This window comes from Haliotis rubra, unplaced genomic scaffold (genome assembly GCF_003918875.1).
Source record: "Haliotis rubra isolate DU_JTF1 unplaced genomic scaffold, ASM391887v1 Scf103, whole genome shotgun sequence".
Classification (NCBI taxonomy): Eukaryota; Metazoa; Mollusca; class Gastropoda; order Lepetellida; family Haliotidae; genus Haliotis; species Haliotis rubra.
This window is the reverse complement of record NW_025764926.1, coordinates 926,274-947,692: the sequence shown is the minus strand read 5'-3', so window position 1 is coordinate 947,692 and position 21,419 is coordinate 926,274. Positions and strand designations below refer to the sequence as shown.

At 38.5% G+C, this 21,419-nt stretch overlaps 1 protein-coding gene across 1 annotated transcript in view; it reads left to right on the top strand.

Moving 5' to 3' along the window:
• Positions 1-17,029, top strand: part of LOC124272132 (ataxin-1-like) — a 126,272-nt gene extending 109,243 nt beyond the window's left edge. Inside the window, 2 exon segments of the mRNA XM_046707281.1 lie at positions 9,103-9,132; positions 9,134-17,029. Coding sequence (XP_046563237.1) covers positions 9,103-9,132; positions 9,134-9,574 — 471 coding nt within the window. The 3' untranslated portion in view covers positions 9,575-17,029.
• Positions 17,030-21,419: the final 4,390 nt, after the last annotated feature.

Here is a 21,419-nt window from a genome sequence, read left to right as displayed (position 1 = left end):
AGTATCAGACCCAAGTAGTATCAGTTTCAGGTAGTATCAGACCCATGTTGTATCAGTTTCAGGTAGTATCAGACCCATTTTGTATTTATTTCAGGTAGTATCAGACCCATGTTGTATCAGTTTCAGGTAATATCAGACCCAGGTAGTATTAGTTTCAGGTAGTATCAGACCCATGTAGTATCAGTTTCAGGTAGTATCAGACCCAAGTAGTATCAGTTTCAGGTAGTATCAGACCCATGTTGTATCAGTTTCAGGTAGTATCAGACCCAGGTAGTATTAGTTTCAGGTAGTATCAGACCCATGTAGTATCAGTTTCAGGTAGTATCAGACCCATGTAGTATCAGTTTCAGGTAGTATCAGACCCATGTAGTATCAGTTTCAGGTAGAATAAGACCCATGTAGTATTTATTTCAGGTAGTATCGTCCCAGGTAGTATCAGACCCATGTAGTATCAGACCCATGTAGTATCAGACCCAGGTAGTATCAGACCCAGGTAGTATCAGACCCATATAGTATTTATTTCAGGTAGTATCAGTTTCAGGTAGTATCAGATAGTGTTGGGAATTGGTTAAAAGCTCATAATTGATGATTGGTTCATTACCACCGATCAATCATTGAAAATAATTGGTAAGCGTCATTTATGAAATTTGTTAATGCACAAAAAATAAGGAAAACAACATGTAGTTATTTTGGGGTTTGGGGCAAAATTTCACATCTTTAAAGTATGACTAGTATGTTAGGAACATAAATCTCTTGGTGTCTTTAAGATAAATTCAATCATGACTTGGAACGCTTGTAGTGCTTATGAAATGTAACAGACAAAACCAACCTTGTGAAATATATTGTTGATGAAAACAAGTGTTCCAGAATTGTTTGTGTTCGATTATGAGAAAACATGATCGATTGCTTGGTCGTTTAGTCACTGCGACCAATCTTCGATTATTTCCATTAATCGGATCACCACTAGTATCAGACCCATTTAACATTTGCAGGGTATCAGAACAGTAGAGTGTTGGTTGAGTGAGTTTTGGTACATCCATGTTTGATATTTTTAAGGGGTGTCAGATCCATTCTGTCTCAGTTTCAGGAGTGTCTGACCATGTAGTATTTCCTCAGTACCAAGGAGTATCAGTCAAAGGTTTATTGTTTCTTCTTCCACTGTATTATATCATGTTCATGTGCAGTAGGTATTCAACACCAGGAAGCACAGATCATGGCACTGACACTTCATTTGACAATGTCAAGTGCATTGCTATCTTTACGTTTAAAAGTGGAGAAAAAGGGATCATCTTTAGATGAAATATTTCCGTGTTTTGGGAGAAGAGGGCCTATTCCTCAGGATGACACTTTCCACTGACTACGTTTGACCTTTTAGTCATCTTGTTACCACCATATCATGTACAGTCACCGACTTTACTGAGTAGTCATGCATATAAAAGATTTAAGAAACATCATGTTTTCAAATTTAAGAGTACTTGTCAGTACGAAGTATGTGATTTAAGCTACTAATTGTCAGATAGATTTTTATGGAAGTTGCGGTGGCTGAGTGGGTGAGATCGCTCACTTTACGTTCTGGCGATTTGGTGTTTTACTCTGAAAGTGTGGGTTCATATCATTGATGGCACTCAACTGATAAAAATGAGTCCAAGAATCTGTACTTCACTGAGAAAGTGTAATACCAAATACAACGTATATGCCAAATACAAAATCTATATGTATGTTCAGTGCAGGTCAGTTACAATTTAAAGGAACCATTTTAAACCCACATTGACAGTTACTTGTCATGTGTAGCTTGTCCATGGGCTCATAGGTCTCTGTTTGGGGTAGCTTTTCCATCTCCTTCAAAATTACCTTTCATATTGTTCCTGTGAGTCATTGCCCACCTGACTCAGACACCAGAGTTACCTGCCCTTGCCCTACTGCCCAGTGACCCTTCAATAATGATACTTGGCATGTTTGTGATGATGATGATTACAACTAGAGCTGTGTTGATATATCGTAGTATCGATAATCGTGATACTTTATCTGACAATAAATATATCAATGCTTTTTTTTCGTATCGTGATATGTATCATTGAACTTAAAATTATTAATTTTCTCCAGAAATTGGTGGTTATGTCAAAATTTACACTGTTACTTGCTATCAAAATATTCATTTTGAAAGAAAATAACTAAAGATAGCATATCGTGATATGCATCGAATCGTATCGTTCCAAAATATCGCAATACGTATCGTATCGTGTAATTTCTGTATCTTACAACTAGAGGAATATGAAATCTTTGGTCATGTGGATGTGGATGGCATCTGGATGAACTCAATCCAGGACACTTTGATATCATCATAATGCAGAAAATTTACTAGAACCAAGCCTTGATAAAAAAGGTTAACAAAATGACCGTACGAAAACCGAAAATAAAAAATTCTTTGATTGCATTACGGTATACTGAACCAAAGGCAAAATACCGCGGTTCTACTAATACCACGGTATACTGTTTCACCCCTACAGACAACTGTCTATTTAGGATAACAATATACATTTCTTGAAAAACAACTGAATTATTTAAAACCCTGAAAGTAAGTTGTGTGACCTGTGTGACATGTGCGCCACCATCTGTTCCCTGTGACCTGACTGAATGTGTGTCACCATCTGTTCCCTGTGACCTGGGTGAATGTGTGACCTGGGTGAATGTGTGTCACCATCTCTCCTGTGTGACCTGGGTGAATGTATGTCACCATCTGTTCCCTGTGACCTGGGTGAATGTGTGTCACCATCTCTCCTGTGTGACCTGGGTGTATGTGTGTCACCATCTCCCCTGTGACCTGGATGAATGTGTGTCACCATCTCTCCTGTGTGACCTGGCTGAATGTGTGACCTGGGTGAATGTGTGTCACCATCTCTCCTGTGTGACCTCGGTGAATGTGTGCCACCATCTCTCCTGTGTGACCTGGGTAAATGTGTGACCTGGGTGAATGTGTGTCACCATCTCCCCTGTGTGACCTGTGTGAATGTGTGTCACCATCTCCCCTGTGTGACCTGGTTGAATGTGTGACCTGGGTGAATTTGTGTCACCATCTTTCCACTGTGACCTGGCTGAATGTGTGTCACCATCTTTCCTGTGTGACCTCACTGAATTTGTGTCACCATCTTTCCACTGTGACCTGGCTGAATGTGTGTCACCATCTTTCCTGTGTGACCTCACTGAATTTGTGTCACCATCTTTCCACTGTGACCTGGCTGAATGTGTGTCACCATCTTTCCACTATGGCCTCACTGAATCTGTGTCACCATCTTTCCACTGTGACCTGGCTGAATTTGTGTCACCATCTTCCCACTGTGCTCTCTCTGAATCTGTGTCACCATCTTTCCACTGTGACCTGGCTGAATGTGTGTCACCATCTTCCCACTGTGCTCTCTCTGCATTTGTGTCACCATCTTTCCAGTGTGACCTGGCCAAATTTGTGCCACCATCTTTCCACTGTGGCCTCTCTGAATTTGTGTTACCATCTTTCCACTGGCTGAATGTGTGCTAGACAGACTGCTATCCTGGATCTGGAATGTTACTGCACCTAAAGACATTATTCTATGACAGGCATCATTTCGTTTCATGGTTACAGAATAGTAGAGTATGAGATAAATCATCAACAGATGAAGTACAGTACATGGCTAGATGTAGAATAGTTGAGTATGAGATAAATCATCAACAGATGAAGTACATAGAGAATACTACATGAGGTCTCATTACATACGAATTATACGAAACCAGTGTCCTTCCTATGGTATCTGACCGAGCGAAAGCGAGGTCAGATAACATAGGAAGGTCACGAGTTTCAGATAAATTGCATGTAATGAGACCGAAAGTGTGGTATTTTATTTATTACCCACGTCTTACATGCATTAAATTGACAAAATAGCGTAGTTTTGTTATGTTTTGGTTTCAAACCCGAAACCGGTTTCATAAAGAGGTTGCAGAAGAGTTTTATACTGTAGTACAATAATATTTGCATGGCGTCACACTGTAATGGCGTCACTGCCTTGGTAACTGACGTCCACGATACATGTCAGTTGTCATCGCCTCGTATAGCCTCCTACAGTAAACTACTCCGTTGCACCCCGTTTCTTGGTTTGCAGTTGCTTCATTCGGCTAACATCACTGGTGGAAACATTGGGTTTATGTTTTTCGACGGATATGATGTCTCAGTTCGACTCACAATTAAACAGCGACACGTCAACGTTCGCAATGTTTACATTCCCACAATGCATTTAAGTTGTAGAATGAATGAATTCACGTGTTTGTTATGAATGAAAAAATAGTTACGTCAGAATGTGACCTAATTGAGAAGTCATCGGTTATCCAATCAAATCGTTAGAATCTCAGGTCAAGTCGTTACGACACAGGTCAACGAGATACGACAGTCGTGTGACGTACGAGAATAGTATGCAACTACCCATACGTTGACCACGTGGGTAGTAAAGTACATGGCTAGATGTAGAATAGTAGAGTGTGAGATAAATCATCAACAGATGAAGTACAGTACATGGCTAGATGTAGAATAGTAGAGTATGAGATAAATCATCAACAGAAGAAGTAAAGTACATGGCTAGATGTAGAATAGTAGAGTGTGAGATAAATCATCAACAGATGAAGTACAGTACATGGCTAGATGTAGAATAGTAGAGTATGAGATAAATCATCAACAGAAGAAGTACAGTACGTAGCTAGATGTAGAATAGTAGAGTGTGAGATAAATCATCAACAGATGAAGTACAGTACATGGCTAGATGTAGAATAGTAGAGTGTGAGATAAATCATCAACAGATGAAGTACAGTACATGGCTAGATGTAGAATAGTAGAGTATGAGATAAATCATCAACAGAAGAAGTACAGTACATAGCTAGATGTAGAATAGTAGAGTGTGAGATAAATCATCAACAGATGAAGTACAGTACATGGCTAGATGTAGAATAGTAGAGTGTGAGATAAATCATCAACAGATGAAGTACAGTACATGGCTAGATGTAGAATAGTAGAGTGTGAGATGAGGAAAAAGAGTAATAGATGAAATAACGTCCCTACATGTGTCACACATAGATAGATTAAGCATAGTACATAATTAGATGAAGGATAATTTATTTAATGTATAGAATTTTGCTAGATGAAGCATTATAAAGAAAAATTCATTACTTTATAAATAGTACATGACTAGATTATTGATAACACATACCAAGACAATGGCTAGGTGACATAGCTGTGTGTAACATATGTTATATTTGGGATTACACTTTCTCAGTAAAGTACAGAAATTATAGGCGTAAACATTCCCTCTGGATTATGGTTGCCTAATTCCTGTGGATTCCACAGACACATACAGTTGAGTCCCTCCCAGGATTCGAACCCACACCCTCAGAGTCAGTCGTCGACAGCACACAAAGTCAGAGGCCTAAAGTCAGCCACTGCGACTTCCATAAAAATGGAAGTCGGACAACTGGTAGTCTAGACCACAGATTTTATGCACCCCTCTGATAAGTATAAATTGGCACGTGCCAGCTCCCATGGCCGAAAGCTGTGACTACATTATGCCATTTAGAAAGTGGTCAAATGTAACATATCTTATATTTGGGATTACACTTTCTTAGTGAAGTACAGATTCTAGTACTTTTCCTGGGTTGCATCCTATCTGGGATTTGAACCCATACTCTCAGATTCAGGCACCTAATCGACAGCACACAAATCAGACACCTAACCCGCTCAGCGGATGAGACTCAACCCAGGAAAAGTACAAGAATCTGTACTCTAAAATATAACATATGTTACATTTGACCACTTTCTAAATGGCATTGTTTATTCATAGCTGTGTGTGCATTGGACAGTTCATTTCAAGCAAAGATTATTGGGACAGTTAGTTTTTCTCAAAAAACATAAGTAGCCTTTACTTAGCAATACCGAACGTTTAATGAAATGGAGGACACTTATTATCTGCAGTAGCTGCTAGAGGTGTCAGAGCTCTGAGTCCTACATCAGTTTACAGTATTCGTATCCTGAAACTTTATTGACATCAAGGTTGTGAGTCCTGTGATCACAAATACGTTGTTTCTCAAAGATAAGGACAAGGAAGATGTGACAACGCAGCAGCAGTTGCAGACCGCTAGTATCATGCTGGACATCCCTAACACTATTCTTCCTGTACGGATGCTGATCAGATAATTAGCGGAAATAACGCAAGAGAAAGACAACTATTGACGTCGCTCGTCAATCACGGATCCAGTTCGCAGGAAGGAATTTGTGAGAGGATATGACTACTTTGTATTTGTTGCACTCGTACAGAATTAGAAGATGTAGTCAGTATTCAGTTCCCATCTGCTTTCTTTCAATCTGAATCTCTGGATGCAATTAGGAATGATATACATTGGAATCTGCTTCTTTTGTCTTTAACTGAATCTGATGGCAAAATCGTGAATGAACCTGATGATGTAGGTCAAATATATATTTTTTGTTGACTTTGAGGTTGAAACATTTTTATTTCACATTTAGTCTGTCTCACTGTCCCTGAACCATATTATTTTCCGTACAGCCTAGCCCTCCCTGCAATGCTAAAGCCCTAAATGAAGCAAGTTTAGATTTCCCTAGGTTTTGAATCTCTGGTCTCCCTGGGGCTCTTTTTCAAGTTAAATGGGTTTGTTTGTTACAATCAAAATTATATATATTCAGAGACTAAGCGTTAGTCTATTTCACACCAAACAATCAGGGTTAAAGTTTGCGTTGATCCCTGCTACTGACTCTGTATGAGTTGTGCGCCTTGGCCATGTCAGGATATGCTGATCTCAGGTTCAATAATTGATCCTTGGTCTGTCAGCACCCAGCTATTGCTGATGCATTTGATGAAATGATTTGATCTGTTTCACTTCCCACGATCAACTCATAAAGATCCGGGTTAGAACTGATTTACAGTAACCCATGCTTGTCGTAAGAAGTGACTAACGGGATAGAGTGGTCAACTGATTGATATAACCCGATTGATTGATGCTCATGATGTTGATCACTGGATTGCCTGGTCCAGACTCAATCATTTACTAGAATCAATCAGTACTAGAATAGTGCTGAAGGCGGCATTAACCAAAAAAACCCCAGCACTTCCCACAATCACTTGACCCCCTGTTGTATGAAGAATAATGACAATTATTATGGATATACAACTTCTTTGATTCTGTGGAGGCGACGTTTCAGCATAGGTTCTAATGTCGTTGCCAAGCAAGTGATATTGACGACATTGGAACCTATGTCGAAACGTCGCCTCCACAGAATAAAAGAAGTTGTATATCCATAATAATTGTAATTATTCTTCATCAACTCAACTTCTAAAATGCCCATCAAAGAACCCCTGTTGTATCACTAAAGTACTGTGGGTGTGGGGTAGCCTAGTGGTTAAAGCGTCCACTCGTCATGCCAAAGATCCGGGTTCAATTCACCATGTGGGCACATTTGGGAAGCCCATTTCTGGTGTCCCCCGCCATGATATTACTGGAATATTGGTAAAAGCTGTGTAAAACCCAATTTACTCACTCATTCGCTAAAGCACTGTTCAAAGCTTAAATATTCACCCACTCGTAGTGATGTGTATAGGCGTGACTTTCCTACTTATTGCAATATTGATGCATGTATTGCGATATGGAGGCCAGTCTACGGCATGCGTTATTTCATCTCTGCTTGTTCAAAGGTCAAGTTACCTTGGTGTGTCATTAAATCAGCCATCCCACCCCCGTGTATATCAGAATAGAATCTGTGTTGCTGTCTCAGGTTCTAATGGTGACAATGTATATGTAATACACACACATACTAGGAGCTGATCATGAATAAATAATTTCACATTTTTCATCGCAAATCTGTTGCTTATTTCTGATTCTGATAATTTCAGTTTGACTTTTATAAATGTTGCAAATGAGATGAAAATATGCATGATTTTGAAAAACGCAATATACCAGTATTCATTATATCAATATTGTAAATTGTGGTATATCGTTTTACCGGCACTAAAGCACTGCCCGCCCAGCGAGAGGAGTTACTGAGGTAGAGTGGTTTGACTAGGTTTTTTCTTTTGTATCTCAAAAGTGAAGCCATCAGAAGAATACAAAGCATGGCTCGTTTTAGTTGTGTTGCTGGAGGCGTATTTCGTGGTATAAATGTGACTGTGAAATAATTGTCTGAACCATCTCACGATTTCTGTTTCATTATATTAACTGTCTGCAACACCATAGTTTATGTCTGCAGGGGTGTCTGACTGTAGTCATTAATACACCGTTTCAGTATTCCATACATGTGGCTCAGTTTAAATTTGTTTTATTTTGGGTGTTGCTTCAACTAGCAGACAGTGATTGGCCACAGATGTAGATTTCAAATTGTAGAAAGAAGGATAAAATACTGCACACTAGTCACAATAAAACTAGTTTTTTAATTATGTGAGGTTTATTTTGATAAGGGTGCATTGTAGTTGCTCTTGTTGAATGATATGTTATTCCTTAGAATTTTTAATTAAGATTTGGTTTCGTAAGCCTCTCCACTTTCAGTTATTTTAACGTGCATAGTCAACAAGCCTTTTTGATATAAATCGTCAAGTCTATGTTTATGGTTGATTCAAGTTGATTAATTCATTAATGCAAGTTGATCACCTTATTTCCTCAAAAGTGATCATTTTGTTATTGCAAGGTGATAAATTCACTGTTAGAAAGTGATGAACTCATCGTACCAAGGTGATCAATTCATTAATACAAGGTGATTAACACTGTGTACTAGGAACCTGTGAAGATCCGGGTTAGAATTGATCTTCAGTAACCCATGCTTGTAAGAGGCGACTAACAGGATCGGGTGGTCAGGCTCACTGGCTTGGTGGACATGTATCATTGTATCCCAATTGCGTAGGTCAATGCTCATGCTGTTGATCACTGGACTGTCTGGTCCAGACTTCATTATTTACAGACCACCGCCATATAGCTGGAATATTGCAGAGTGCAGGGTAAAACTAATATCACTCACTCACTGTGTGCTTCGTGAACTGAATCTTTCACTGCAGTTATCAGAGCATTAATGGATTGTTTTTGGGTTTACAGGTGACAGTGGAAGCAACGATGGAGCATCCATTTTTTTGTGTTTGGACGAGGCTGGTCTTCGTGCTCGGCAGAAAGGACTCTCCACCGATATGGACTTGAGTGTCACAAATTGTCCGTGGGAGATGTGTGCATATCCCTCACTCACAAGGACGTGCCCCTCAAAGCAGCCGAAATAAGCCAACAACAGAGTCAAAGTGAAGCTCGTGAAAGGGAGTCGCCACCCGAAGAGAAAGCACATCAGGGTCAAGGTCACCAAGGCCATACAGTGACCTTTTCAGACACTGTAACAACCACTCATTTACATAGTTCAAGGTCGCCTGCTCACCAGGCCACCTGTCAATCATCCGAATCAGAAGGTGACTCCAATCTCCCCCGAAAACGACGCTGGTCTGCCCCCGATCAGGTTAGCGTTGATTCCGAATCGGAACAGGAAAGATCCGAGGACACAAAACCAGAATCCATTGATCAGTGACTTAAATGAATGTTTAGTGTTTACATTATTCATACAGCCATAATCGTGTACAAATCCCTCCTTCGGTAGGCTTGATGGTAGAATCACCAGAGATACTTGTACGTTTGCTGTTGTCAGCGGTAACACAGCCACCACAACTAATTTCCGTGGAGATGCGGTATCAGGGACACTCCCCTCCAAGCCCGGAGTGGCTGCCAGGGTGAACACACAACAGTAGTAGAGTGCCTTTCTTCAACAGAAGGATATGAATGACACCAGATAATCCTGTGGCAGTTATGCATTGTTTGTTATATCATTTTCAACAATAAGTGGGACATTTATGAATGATGAATATGCCCTGTTAATCGTCTGTTGGCACCATGAACCAAACTGTAAGTTCCAGTTGCAAACATCTGCGAAGCTTACACTCTGTGATAAAAAATGTTAAAACTGTAAATGAAATCAATGAATCTGTAAGAATTGACTTAATATGACTCACACCAGAATGATAGGCAGGTGAAGTTTTATCAATAATGATTATAATATTTCTTACATAATTTTTGTTTTGAGGTCATGAAATCTGTATTATATGCAGAAAAAAAAATATCTGAAAATGACACCTACCTAATATTTGGTTTTAATAGAATGTCTTACAGGAATGAATTAGTCTGTTCAGGCTGAAACAGGCTGGTTATATACGGAGGGAAACAAATAAGGGAACACCACTTCATGGCAATGATGCTTTATTTATTCTCAGATTTCCTCCCACAGCGCTATTCAAGCTGGTGATGAAAACTGGAACATATGAGAGGAACACTAGAATTTTCCTGTGTTCCTTTATTTGTTTCTCTCAATATATGTCTCTACTGTCAAACATAGTTTTTGATCTCAGCCATGTCCATGTCTGGTTTTTTGCCACATTCTAGTCTGGTGTGTTAGAACATGGAAAGTAACCTCCAGTCCTACATGTTACACTTATTTTTGAAAAGATATAATCCTGTTCATTTCAAAACTTAAGGGAAAGCAGTATTCTTATCTTTGGCTAGAATTGTTGCTTGAATTTGAAGGCAGATAATGAGATGTTATTTTTGTCTGTACGAGCACGGAAATTGTGAATCAGATATATTCTTGGTAAATGCATTCCCTTAATTTTTGCACAATGTGTTGTTGAATGCCTTCTCAATCTCACAGCAGCTCGTGTCCCAGGGGGAGAGAACTCTCGTATGTTTTGTGATATTTACCATTGAATCTTTAAACGTTGACATATCCAAGTGTTAATATGGTATCAAAGAATATTTTATGATCATTTTCATCCAGTTTTAGACTATTTTCACTGTTCAATAAACTGTCTAACTGCAAAAACTTTTGAATATATATATACATACATATATATTTGCAAATTGAAAATCTGACTTGGAAATTGGTATTTTGATGACAGGCATATATTTATGCTTTTGCAGTGCTTTTTGAATGAAATGAATGCTTTTGCTATCTCGGTGTAATAAAGTATGTTAAAGTTTGTTTAAAACACATATATTTATGATGAATGTTTAACATAAAATTGAGAAAAAAACAAGTGATTGAAGTCTTCAGTGTCTTAGGAACTGTTGGTAATTTCTTTTGTGAAAACAAAACTCCATTTTCTTCGGTCTTGTTTTTGTTTCGTCTCAAATCTTTGTCTCAGTATTTGTAAATATTCAAGATAAACCCAAACTATTAATGCTGAGTGTTTTTCAAGGCCTATTTTGTTAGATTTTCAGTCTCATAGTAATCTTGTTGAACACAGAATGTTTCAAAGAAGACCCCTTTGTAGTGTTTTAAATTGCACATATTTCAGTACATCATGATTTGAATACATAAAAATTGAATCACGAAATCCCTTTCGTACATGTTTGACAATTTTGATAGAAAATAAATATATTTCAAGAAATGAATTTCAAAATATTTCAACGTCAAATGGTCTTTCTTTTGTCAGATTAGTGCTTCTGAAGTTAGCAATGATACACAATATGACAATTCTGCTATTAATTAGTCAATGCGGTTGAAGAGATGCATGTAGTCAAAGGTAGACAACTCTTTTTTACTGTCTTTAAAATATTACTAATCTGCAGGCCCACCTTAATTTTCATTGCAAGACTCTGCAACATTCCTCTTCACAATTTAATCAAGTTTCTCATTTTTTCAAATATTAGCCTTCTGTGTCTGCAGATGAGTTTTACATAACACCAACATGACATTAACTGCGGTACTGTTCACCATAGCACTTTGATCTGTATAGTTAGGACACTTTTTGTCAGTGATTTCAAAGAAATGTTATATGATACACTGGTAATAAACTATACGAGTTTCATCCACACGATCTATCAGAACATAACTGGCAGGCACACCTAGTCTCAGATCGTCCTTGTGGCGTCCAAAGTGCCCGCCCACGACATCCGCTTGCCACACCTTGCTCAAAAGGTTTTTACTTCATCCAAATCTGTAAGAAACCTTCCAGCTCCCTTTCACTGAATTATATTTACCCAGTATAGTAGATTTCTTTCTTTGTATGATAGCATGACCCCGAATAAATATGTTTTAATAATTCAGAAAGATCTGTTGTATTATGTAAAGACTTGTGATAAACGTTTTAAAATAATTTTAAACTTGCACAAGCTGTCATACACCATGCTACAGCAGCCAAACACCCACTCCTTACTAATTGGTGAAATATACCCCATTCTAATAGAAGAAGGTGTCAAATAATGTTCTGTAGATCTATTTCACATTTATTAATGTTTGAGAATATATTAAAAAGTTGAAAAAGATGTGCATTTCTGTCTGTCTGTATTTTCCCTCCTTGATCTATGACTAAAATATGCTGAAGTGATGTTAAATATTAAATCACTATCTTTTCCAATATAGGCCTAAGAAAATAGCAGAGGTTAAGTGACATTCAAAATTTTGTGGTATTTGTACATAGAGATTTTGTGCCAAGTTACTAATGTGGAGTACTGTTACGTTTGTTGGAATTGATGAAGTTCTGTTGCTAATTGTGTGTTCTGTCATATTAAGTTTATGTTAGGACAAGTAAGTAGTGCTGCTGTTATGTTTGTGCCTGAAGGTTTAGTGTGTAACACTTCCACACTTTGTTAGATCCACTTGTCAATAACTTGTGTAGTTGATTGTTCTTTGTAGTTAATGCTTTGGGTGACCGCATACTGTTAGCCGTTAACCCAACCGTTTTAAATATTCCTTTATTTTGTACTGTTAGCAGTGAGAAAATGAAAACATGAACATCGTCAATATTTTACGGGTTGTGTATTCACTACGCGCCTCCATCCCCCATGACAAATATGGCTGATTTCGAGTGTAGCTGCTATTTTTAGTCATCAAATCAGGACATGGCCTGATACAAACAAGATGAAAACAGCATTTGCTCAACTCAGTGACGGCTTACAGTATATAACACTAAAAATCCACATAAAATGTGTCTTATGAAACATGTGCCATTGCCTTGCAGACGACTTTGCTTCAGTATTAAGCAATATCACATTTTGTACAAAAATCTTGCCCAGAACTGGGATGATTTTGTTTCCTTGATTTAAAACAGCTGCTTTCATTATCTGACTGAGAAAAGGCACGTGTTACTGCTGATTATCAAGTGGCCGTACGTTTTCACAACTGATGGAGGCACATAGTGCATACAAGCCTATTAAGTTTTGACAATTTACTATTCATTAATAAGGATTATACACTTCAATTTTTTCAATGCCATCATAATTTCAGGGATAGCAGTTATTGTCAGCTCCTCACAGTGCCACAAACTCTTCCTTTTTAACAGTTATACCAAATGAAAAGAGAAAAGTGCAGTGAGGAGTCTATTGTTTGGAAGGTATCACTGTTTTCATTCAATATTGTTTCATATCACTTTCGATATCTGTTTCTATTCAGAAATATAGTCGCCAGGCGGACTTTTTATGCTATACTTTTACAAAACAAAATAGTTACATTGTCAAGCAATAACCTGTATATAACTGGAGACCGAATTCCATCTAGAAGTGATACCTTCTTGTGTGTGCAAATATATAGGGAAACGACACTCTCAGGTTCATTCTTGATCATGCAGGCCCAGCATATTTTATTCACCCGACTGACATGGAAAGAATTAAGACTGTGCACTCACCCACTGATATCACTGGAAACATTACTGATGAAGGGAACATCTGCATTGAATCTCAATTTCTGCAACTCGCTCAGTGACACACCCAATCGAATGAATCCCGCTATTGCAACAATTACGCAGGTAGTTGTCATTTTTCATGTGTACATTTCATTCTGTACCAATATAGACACTCAGAGCCGATTCCGTTTCTCACATTTGTCATGGGTCAGTCTGAATGGACTATTATTTTTTACCATTTACGTGACTCCAAGGTCACTGGGTGCAAGGTTAAGTTGAATAGTTAGTAAAATTGTATGCACACTGTATTGGTTCTTAGTAGATATATTTATAGGCGTAATATATAATCGTCACGTCATCCCAAGGTATATTTGATTTTGATGTGTCACAATTGTTATGAATTTGCAAATAAGTTTTCGGGATGCGAATTTGAAGGTTTAGTGCCAGGAGTTCCCTTTGCCATTAAGTCATTTAACATTCATTTCATAAGTGCTTTGGTATTCATTTTGAACTGTTCGACTCAAAATGTTATATCACCGATATGTGATCACAAGATACTGTTGTACATGTGTACAGGAATATTATGTATATGTGTAAAGTGGACGGACAGCCCGTGTGTACATATACACTCATGTTTTGATAAATCTCAACTTGTTTGCAAATGACCTCTGTGGTTGGCATCAACAACCATTAACATCATGAGTGATTTCATAATCTGTATGAAACGGTCAGTTTCATATGAATGAATACTGATCGGTTTGAAATGGAACTTTTTCACGATCCATTTTCAGCGATCCATTTTGTGAGGTTGGTTGAATAAAATCAATTTCAGGTAATCGGTTTCATGAGATTGATGTAAAGTGATCAATTTCACATGATCAATAATTAATAAATCAATCAGGTGGCCATGCCTTTTTCTGTATTATGAGCAGACAGACTCAGTGATTACCGCTGTATATAGGATCGTATATATAAAGTATTATATATATAATGAGCTATTTTTTGTACATATTTGTTTATTTGCTATGAGCTCCAAAGAAGGTGTGGATATGGGTAACTCTTTGATTGTGTCACACTTTCATGAGAGGCAGTCATGTCAACCAGGGCGTTGACTGTTAGCAAATTTGGACTTAAACTGATTAAACTAATCTTGGCGTCATAGTGAACAGATTGATTCTAAAGACTCCACATTTTAGAGTGTCATTGTCTGACCTGGGTTAGATCAAGAACACAAGTTCAAAACAGACATATCTTCAATAAGAAGTATGAGATTTAGAACAGTTTAAAATAAGATAGGGGAAAATAATAAATTTACCTCAAGTTTTTCAAATTATAAGAATTATTTGCTGAACATGTACGATGTCCTGAAAGAAATGTCCTTTCTGACTTGAAGCAGTGCCGAAATAGACATTTCTGCTTTAACATCCCAGGCTTCCTCCCCAAGTTATTGAACATCAGGCCCCATGTGTACAAACAGAGAGAAAGAATTCAACTATTCAAATATGAAGTCAGGTATTCATGTGCTCTTCATGAATAGGTTTCACAAAAATGGTTTAGCAGTAATGGATATCCCAGTTTAAGTTCTCTAATCATACTGTATACCAGTTTAATTTGTTAACAGGGAACGATCTTACCAAAGATTGTAAACTGCTTTTGTTACCAGATGTTTTTATATTTATTAGGCTGAAAATGTTTTTGGTTCTTGTTTTCTTCATTGTCAAAATTACTGCTCAGTTGTTAAAATCAAGAACAAGGGGAGATAACTCTGAATACATTTCAGAAACTAGGCACGCTGTAATTGAATGTTGATTGGTTCAAACTGAAAAAATAAGCCTATTTTTGTGTCATTTCAAGTAGGGTCAGTTTAAGTCCATATTTGACCCAAGGAAGCCAATGGTTGCACAGAGAAGACCCCATTTTATATGTACCCGGAGTGGACCACTACACAACAGCGATGTGGTCCTACCAGAGCACTTCAGCAATAGCGGCGTGCAATGTTCATGGACAATGTGTATGTAAGACATTGTGTTTGTCATTCTCATCTTAAGTTTTATCAAATATCTTCAGTACTAAAATGTTTGCACGGGATTTGTCTGCATTAGTGCCACCAAAATATTGCAAACACATACGTTTTGCAAATTAATCTGTGTACATTTCTGAAACATATATATATAAACACATATTCGTATAAGCTGTCAGTAACATGATAATAACAGCCATATCCCATAGATTTTGAAACGATCTTAAAGATCCTATCTCAAGTTCATTATTTAGTTGAAACTAATTTTGTGGTAAAGTCAACAATTTCAGTTGATCAGGTGTTATGGAAATGAGTTTAAACTGATTTCATTTGAAACATTGATATTTATGACCGAAGGACAAACTGTTTGCACAAGATATGCTCAGGTAAACAAGAAAAGCAATGGTTGAAGTATCAGGTAGTAAGATTTCAGACAGTTGAGAATGAAGAATGCTTATTTGGTTGGAAGATTATCTCCTAATGTTGAATATATTTACTGTTTGGTATATGTTTGGATATGTTGCTGTCGTTTTAAAATTGCTTTGTTTTAAATAATGGTCTAAGTTTAATTCTTAGAGATTTGACAAAACATATGGGATATTTTGTTTGTCTACCTTTATCAATGTGATTTCTCATTGTATTTGATAATCATTGACAAGGAGAAAAATATATTATGTTTTACTTGTTATTAAACATTGTTTGACACACAAGATAATGTTTTACTTGTTATTAAACTTTGTTCAAATAACAAAATAACATTTTATTTGTTATTAAACATTGTTTAACAGACCAGTTATGGTATAACATGTTATTAAAATAGCAAACAAACAACCGTCTGACTTATTGAACAATGTTTGACAAACAGTGAGATTTGACTTGTTATTAAGCATTGTTTGTAAAGATATTTTAAAAGTTGTTTGATGATTGTTCTTTTGAGCAGTCAAAAAATAATTGTAATTATCAAAACTTGAATGGCAATGAACGTGTTTGTAGTCATGTTATAGTGAAATATATTGCTGTCGTTGAAATTGACAACTATTGTCTTCATTCAGTTTTTCTCTATACTGCGGGGAAAGTGATGTAGGGATTTCTAATGAAACACTATTTTATGGTATAACGAGCAAGGGTCTGTGTTGTCACAGTGTCCATTGTTTAGCATGCTAATTGTTATGGAGCTGTGTTTTGTCTGTTACTTGATTGGGATAAGTGATAAAGGGCGGAGTCAATTTCTTGGTCAAAGTCAGCTCCCAGTAACTTTTTAACATGAATAAAGTCTTTCGTTATGACGTTTTAATGTAGTTTTGTGTTCACTCTGTTGAGAGGAGACACCTGCTATGTGTGACAGTGTAAACTGAGTTGTCCACTCAGATGCGGTGTCCACTCCAAGTACTATCTGTGACGGATTGTCCTCTCAGGTGATCATACACACCCTACCCAAGTAATATCTGTGACATGGATTGTCCTCTCAGGTGATCATACACACCCTACCCAAGTACTATCTACGATAGGGATGGTCTACTCAGGCCGTCACCTACCCAAGTACTACCTGTGACACCCAAGTACTACCTATCTGGGGACAGTAGAGAGATCGGCCCACGCAGGCCATCACCTGTGACAGCAGAGGGATTGTCCACGCAGGCCATCACCTACCCAAGTACTATTTGTGACAGTAGAGAGATCGTCCATGCAGGCCAACACCTACCCAAGTACTATCTGTGACAGCAGAGGGATCCTCCACGCAGGCCATCACCTACCCAAGTACTATCTGGGACAGTAGAGAGATCGTCCACGCAGGCCATCACCTACCCAAGTACTATCTGAGACAGCAGAGGGATCCTCCACGCAGGCCATCACCTACCCAAGTACTATCTGGGACAGTAGAGAGATCGTCCACAGGCCATCACCTACCCAAGTACTATCTGTGACAGTAGAGGGATCCTCCATGCAGGCCATCACCTACCCAAGTACTATCTGTGACAGTAGAGAGATCGTCTAGCTGGCCATCACCTACCCAAGTACTAACTGTGACAGCAGAGGGATTGTCCACGCAGGCCATCACCTACCCAAGTACTATCTGTGACAGTAGAGGGGTCCTCCATGCAGGCCATCACCTACCCAAGTACTATCTGTGACAGTAGAGAGATCGTCTAGCTGGCCATCACCTACCCAAGTACTAACTGTGACAGCAGAGGGATTGTCCACGCAGGCCATCACCTACCCAAGTACTATCTGGGACAGTAGAGAGATCGTCCACGCAGGCCATCACCTACCCAAGTACTATCTGGGACAGCAGAGAGATCTACCAAGAGGTCCACGCAGGCCATCACCTACCCAAGTACTATCTGGGACAGTAGAGAGATCGTCCACGCAGGCCATCACCTACCCAAGTACTATCTGGGACAGTAGAGAGATCGCCATCACCTACCCACTACAGGCCATCACCTACCCAAGTACTATCTGAGACAGCAGAGGGATCCTCCATGCAGGCCATCACCTACCCAAGTACTATCTGTGACAGTAGAGAGATCGTCTAGCTGGCCATCACCTACCCAAGTACTATCTGTGACAGCAGAGGGATTGTCCACTCAGGCCATCATCTACCCAAGTACTATCTGTGACAGCAGAGGGATTGTCCACGCAGGCCGTCACCTACCCAAGTACTATCTGAGACAGTAGAGAGATCGTCCACACAGGCCGTCACCTACCCAAGTACTATCTGTGACAGTAGACAGATCGTCCACTCAGGCCATCACCTACCCAAGTACTATCTGTGACAGCAGAGGGATTGTATATCCACCTCTTCAAGCACGCCTTTGACTAGCTATTCTAATATCACTGACTGACTTTTTCTAATATCTCCTGTTCACAGCGCCACTGAGCAACCTGTTAGGCACTATAGAAATCTATTATTATTATTACATAATTATTACCAAGGTTATCAGTCATTGACACTACACAAATATCATTCACATAAATACTATCTATACTTTCCTGTCAGCCATTGCACCTGGTATTGTTAACGTATTTTCACATACAGGACCACTCAGAATGAATGTATTAGGTTTAAGTGAAGGAGAGATGTTCACATCAGGTAAACATATACTAGTATTATGACAGCCAACTTTGGATGAAAGAACTCACAATATTCCCACATGAGACCAAACTGCACGACCTGTCATATCAACGTACCAAGCAAGAAAAAATGCCACCACCTGACAAATTTCTAGGCCAGTTCGTAACTCGTTATGGTGACCAATTGTAACCACAAATTTACGACACAGTCCCTATTTTCATGTGCATTTTACAGATTTATAATAGAAATAGGGTTTTGCTCCTTTGCCTTCTTTCACTGCTGCTCAATCTCTGAAGCTCAGTGACTCACATAATTAAAGTCAACAAAATTACAAGGTTGCCCTGTCGTGTGATACTCACAGTAAAGAGTTACCTCCCTTGAGCACATCAGAAACCAGTAATGGTAACAGTCCTTGTTTCAAGGTTTGTCTGTCCTATATCTGTGTCTATGTGATTTACCTGAGGATTGGTATATCACCTGCATCACTTTCCTCTCACATCAAACCTTGATTTGACTTTAATACTGTCCAAAGTGGTGTTAAACCCAACTCACTCCTCACAGCTTACAAATTGTTTCACTGTAAGGAGCTTGAATTGCAGAGATCAGACACAGGCAAGCCAGAGACCATATACCAATATGCACATCTGTGGCAAACTTTGGCAAGCCAAATGTCTGTTAGCCTGACAGCGAGGAATATTTATATGGTACATGGAAAGTTATGAATTGACCAATAACATTTTGAGAATTAAATATTTAAGGTAAGATAGATGCAGGAAAATGTTATTTACACTGGGTACACATGTCAAGAGTGAGTGAGTGTGAGATTACAGCCATAGCAATTGACAGCCCATAATGTGGTAAAGAGTAGAACAACAGCTCTGACCATTCAATCTACATTTTACTGGTTTAAATGTCAACAAACAAAGTTCTGACACTCATTGTGACACCATGCTGGATTAACATGGAAATGTGTCTGGTAATAAAGAAACAAATGGATCCTGTTTCACAAATTGTCAGAATGTTCCTGTTTCAAATGCAGCTGTTTCCTGCATTTCCTGAGCTTACAAAGGGAGATAATTTGAGATGTCTGAAGTAGTTTCACTGCTATTTGACTAAAGTTTGACTTCTGCTTGATCTCTTGTCCACAGATTTAACTGGTTTAAATAAGTCCATCAGCTTCAGAACTTAACAATGAATATGGTACATACATTAATGATCTATAGATATACAAACTGACAATCCGCCCGGAGAGCGGAAGGTCGCGGGTTCTATCCCCAACCGCGTCAGATTTTAAACGTAGCAGTATCAGGAAGTTAAAAATATCTGTAACATATGTATATCATCAGCTGTCGAATTATTTATTAAGTATATTTCCTTCCCCACTTTGAGTATAAAAACCCACTGTTCTTATTTCTCAATCTAACACGTTCTTGTAAGAACAAACATCTATATGGTCTCTGCTCACTGACTTGGCTGACATGTGTCATCATATCCCAATTACTCATGATATGTTAATCACTGGATTGTCTGGTCCAGACTCGATTATTTACAGACCACCGCCATATAGCTGGAATATTGCGGAGTGCGAGGTCAACCAACCAACCAACCAACCTTCTTCTCCACCAACTACAATACCTTGACCAGAGCAAACATTTTGGGGGGTGTTCATTGCATCACCTTGTTCAGACGAGAGTGTCATCCCTCCAGGTGGTTCCAGGTGGTTCCAGGTGCTGGCCATGTAGCCATGGAATTCGTTAGTCTGTCAGATGACTAGAGCTTCTTCCATGATCTGTACCCAAACATCTTGCACTTAGGATGTTCACTGTGAGTCAGACATGTCACTGTCTTGTTGATACACTTCACTGAAACCAATATGCTGTACCTTCCTCCCTATTGCCTGAATATAATGTAAATAAATATCTCAGTTTGAATCAAGAACTCTATGGCAAGTGTTTTATAACTATATATTTCCTTCTCCTCTTTGAGTAAAGAAAACACACTTCTTCTTTCTAATAAAACTTCCCTATAATCACTCTAAATTTCAATGAAAATACTGGAGTTGCAAAAGAAAAGAAACAAACATCAAACAATATAATCCAGTGTATAAAATAGTTTTGAAATACGGCCTGTCCAAGGACTGGCTGTCAAAAATAATGACCAGTCCTGAACAAACACAGCCAGTCCCCAAAACTAAAACAAAAAAAGATCAAGAAATTTTGAAACGAAAACGAGAAAGAGCATGATTGCTAAGACGAAGTTCAAACCAAGTTAAGTTTAAATTTTCAAATATTTCACCTGACCAAAGGACGGCCTTACTTATTTATTAGACCGTCCTTCACAAAAAAGGACCCTCAAGGACGGTGGGACGGGCTATATTTTATACACTGCATAATCTGTACCTTATATTTTATAACTGTATATTTACATTTCATCTTCAACTCAAACGCCACCCTTGTCGAAAAAGCTGGAGATACTACAGTTACAACATATAGAGTTAATACTGTTTAGACCCTGGAGGCATTAGTGAACAGTGAGTCGAGCAGACCATATGTGTGTGGGGAAACATAACACAGTCACAGCACTTAAACCACACACTTAGTAGCTGTTATTC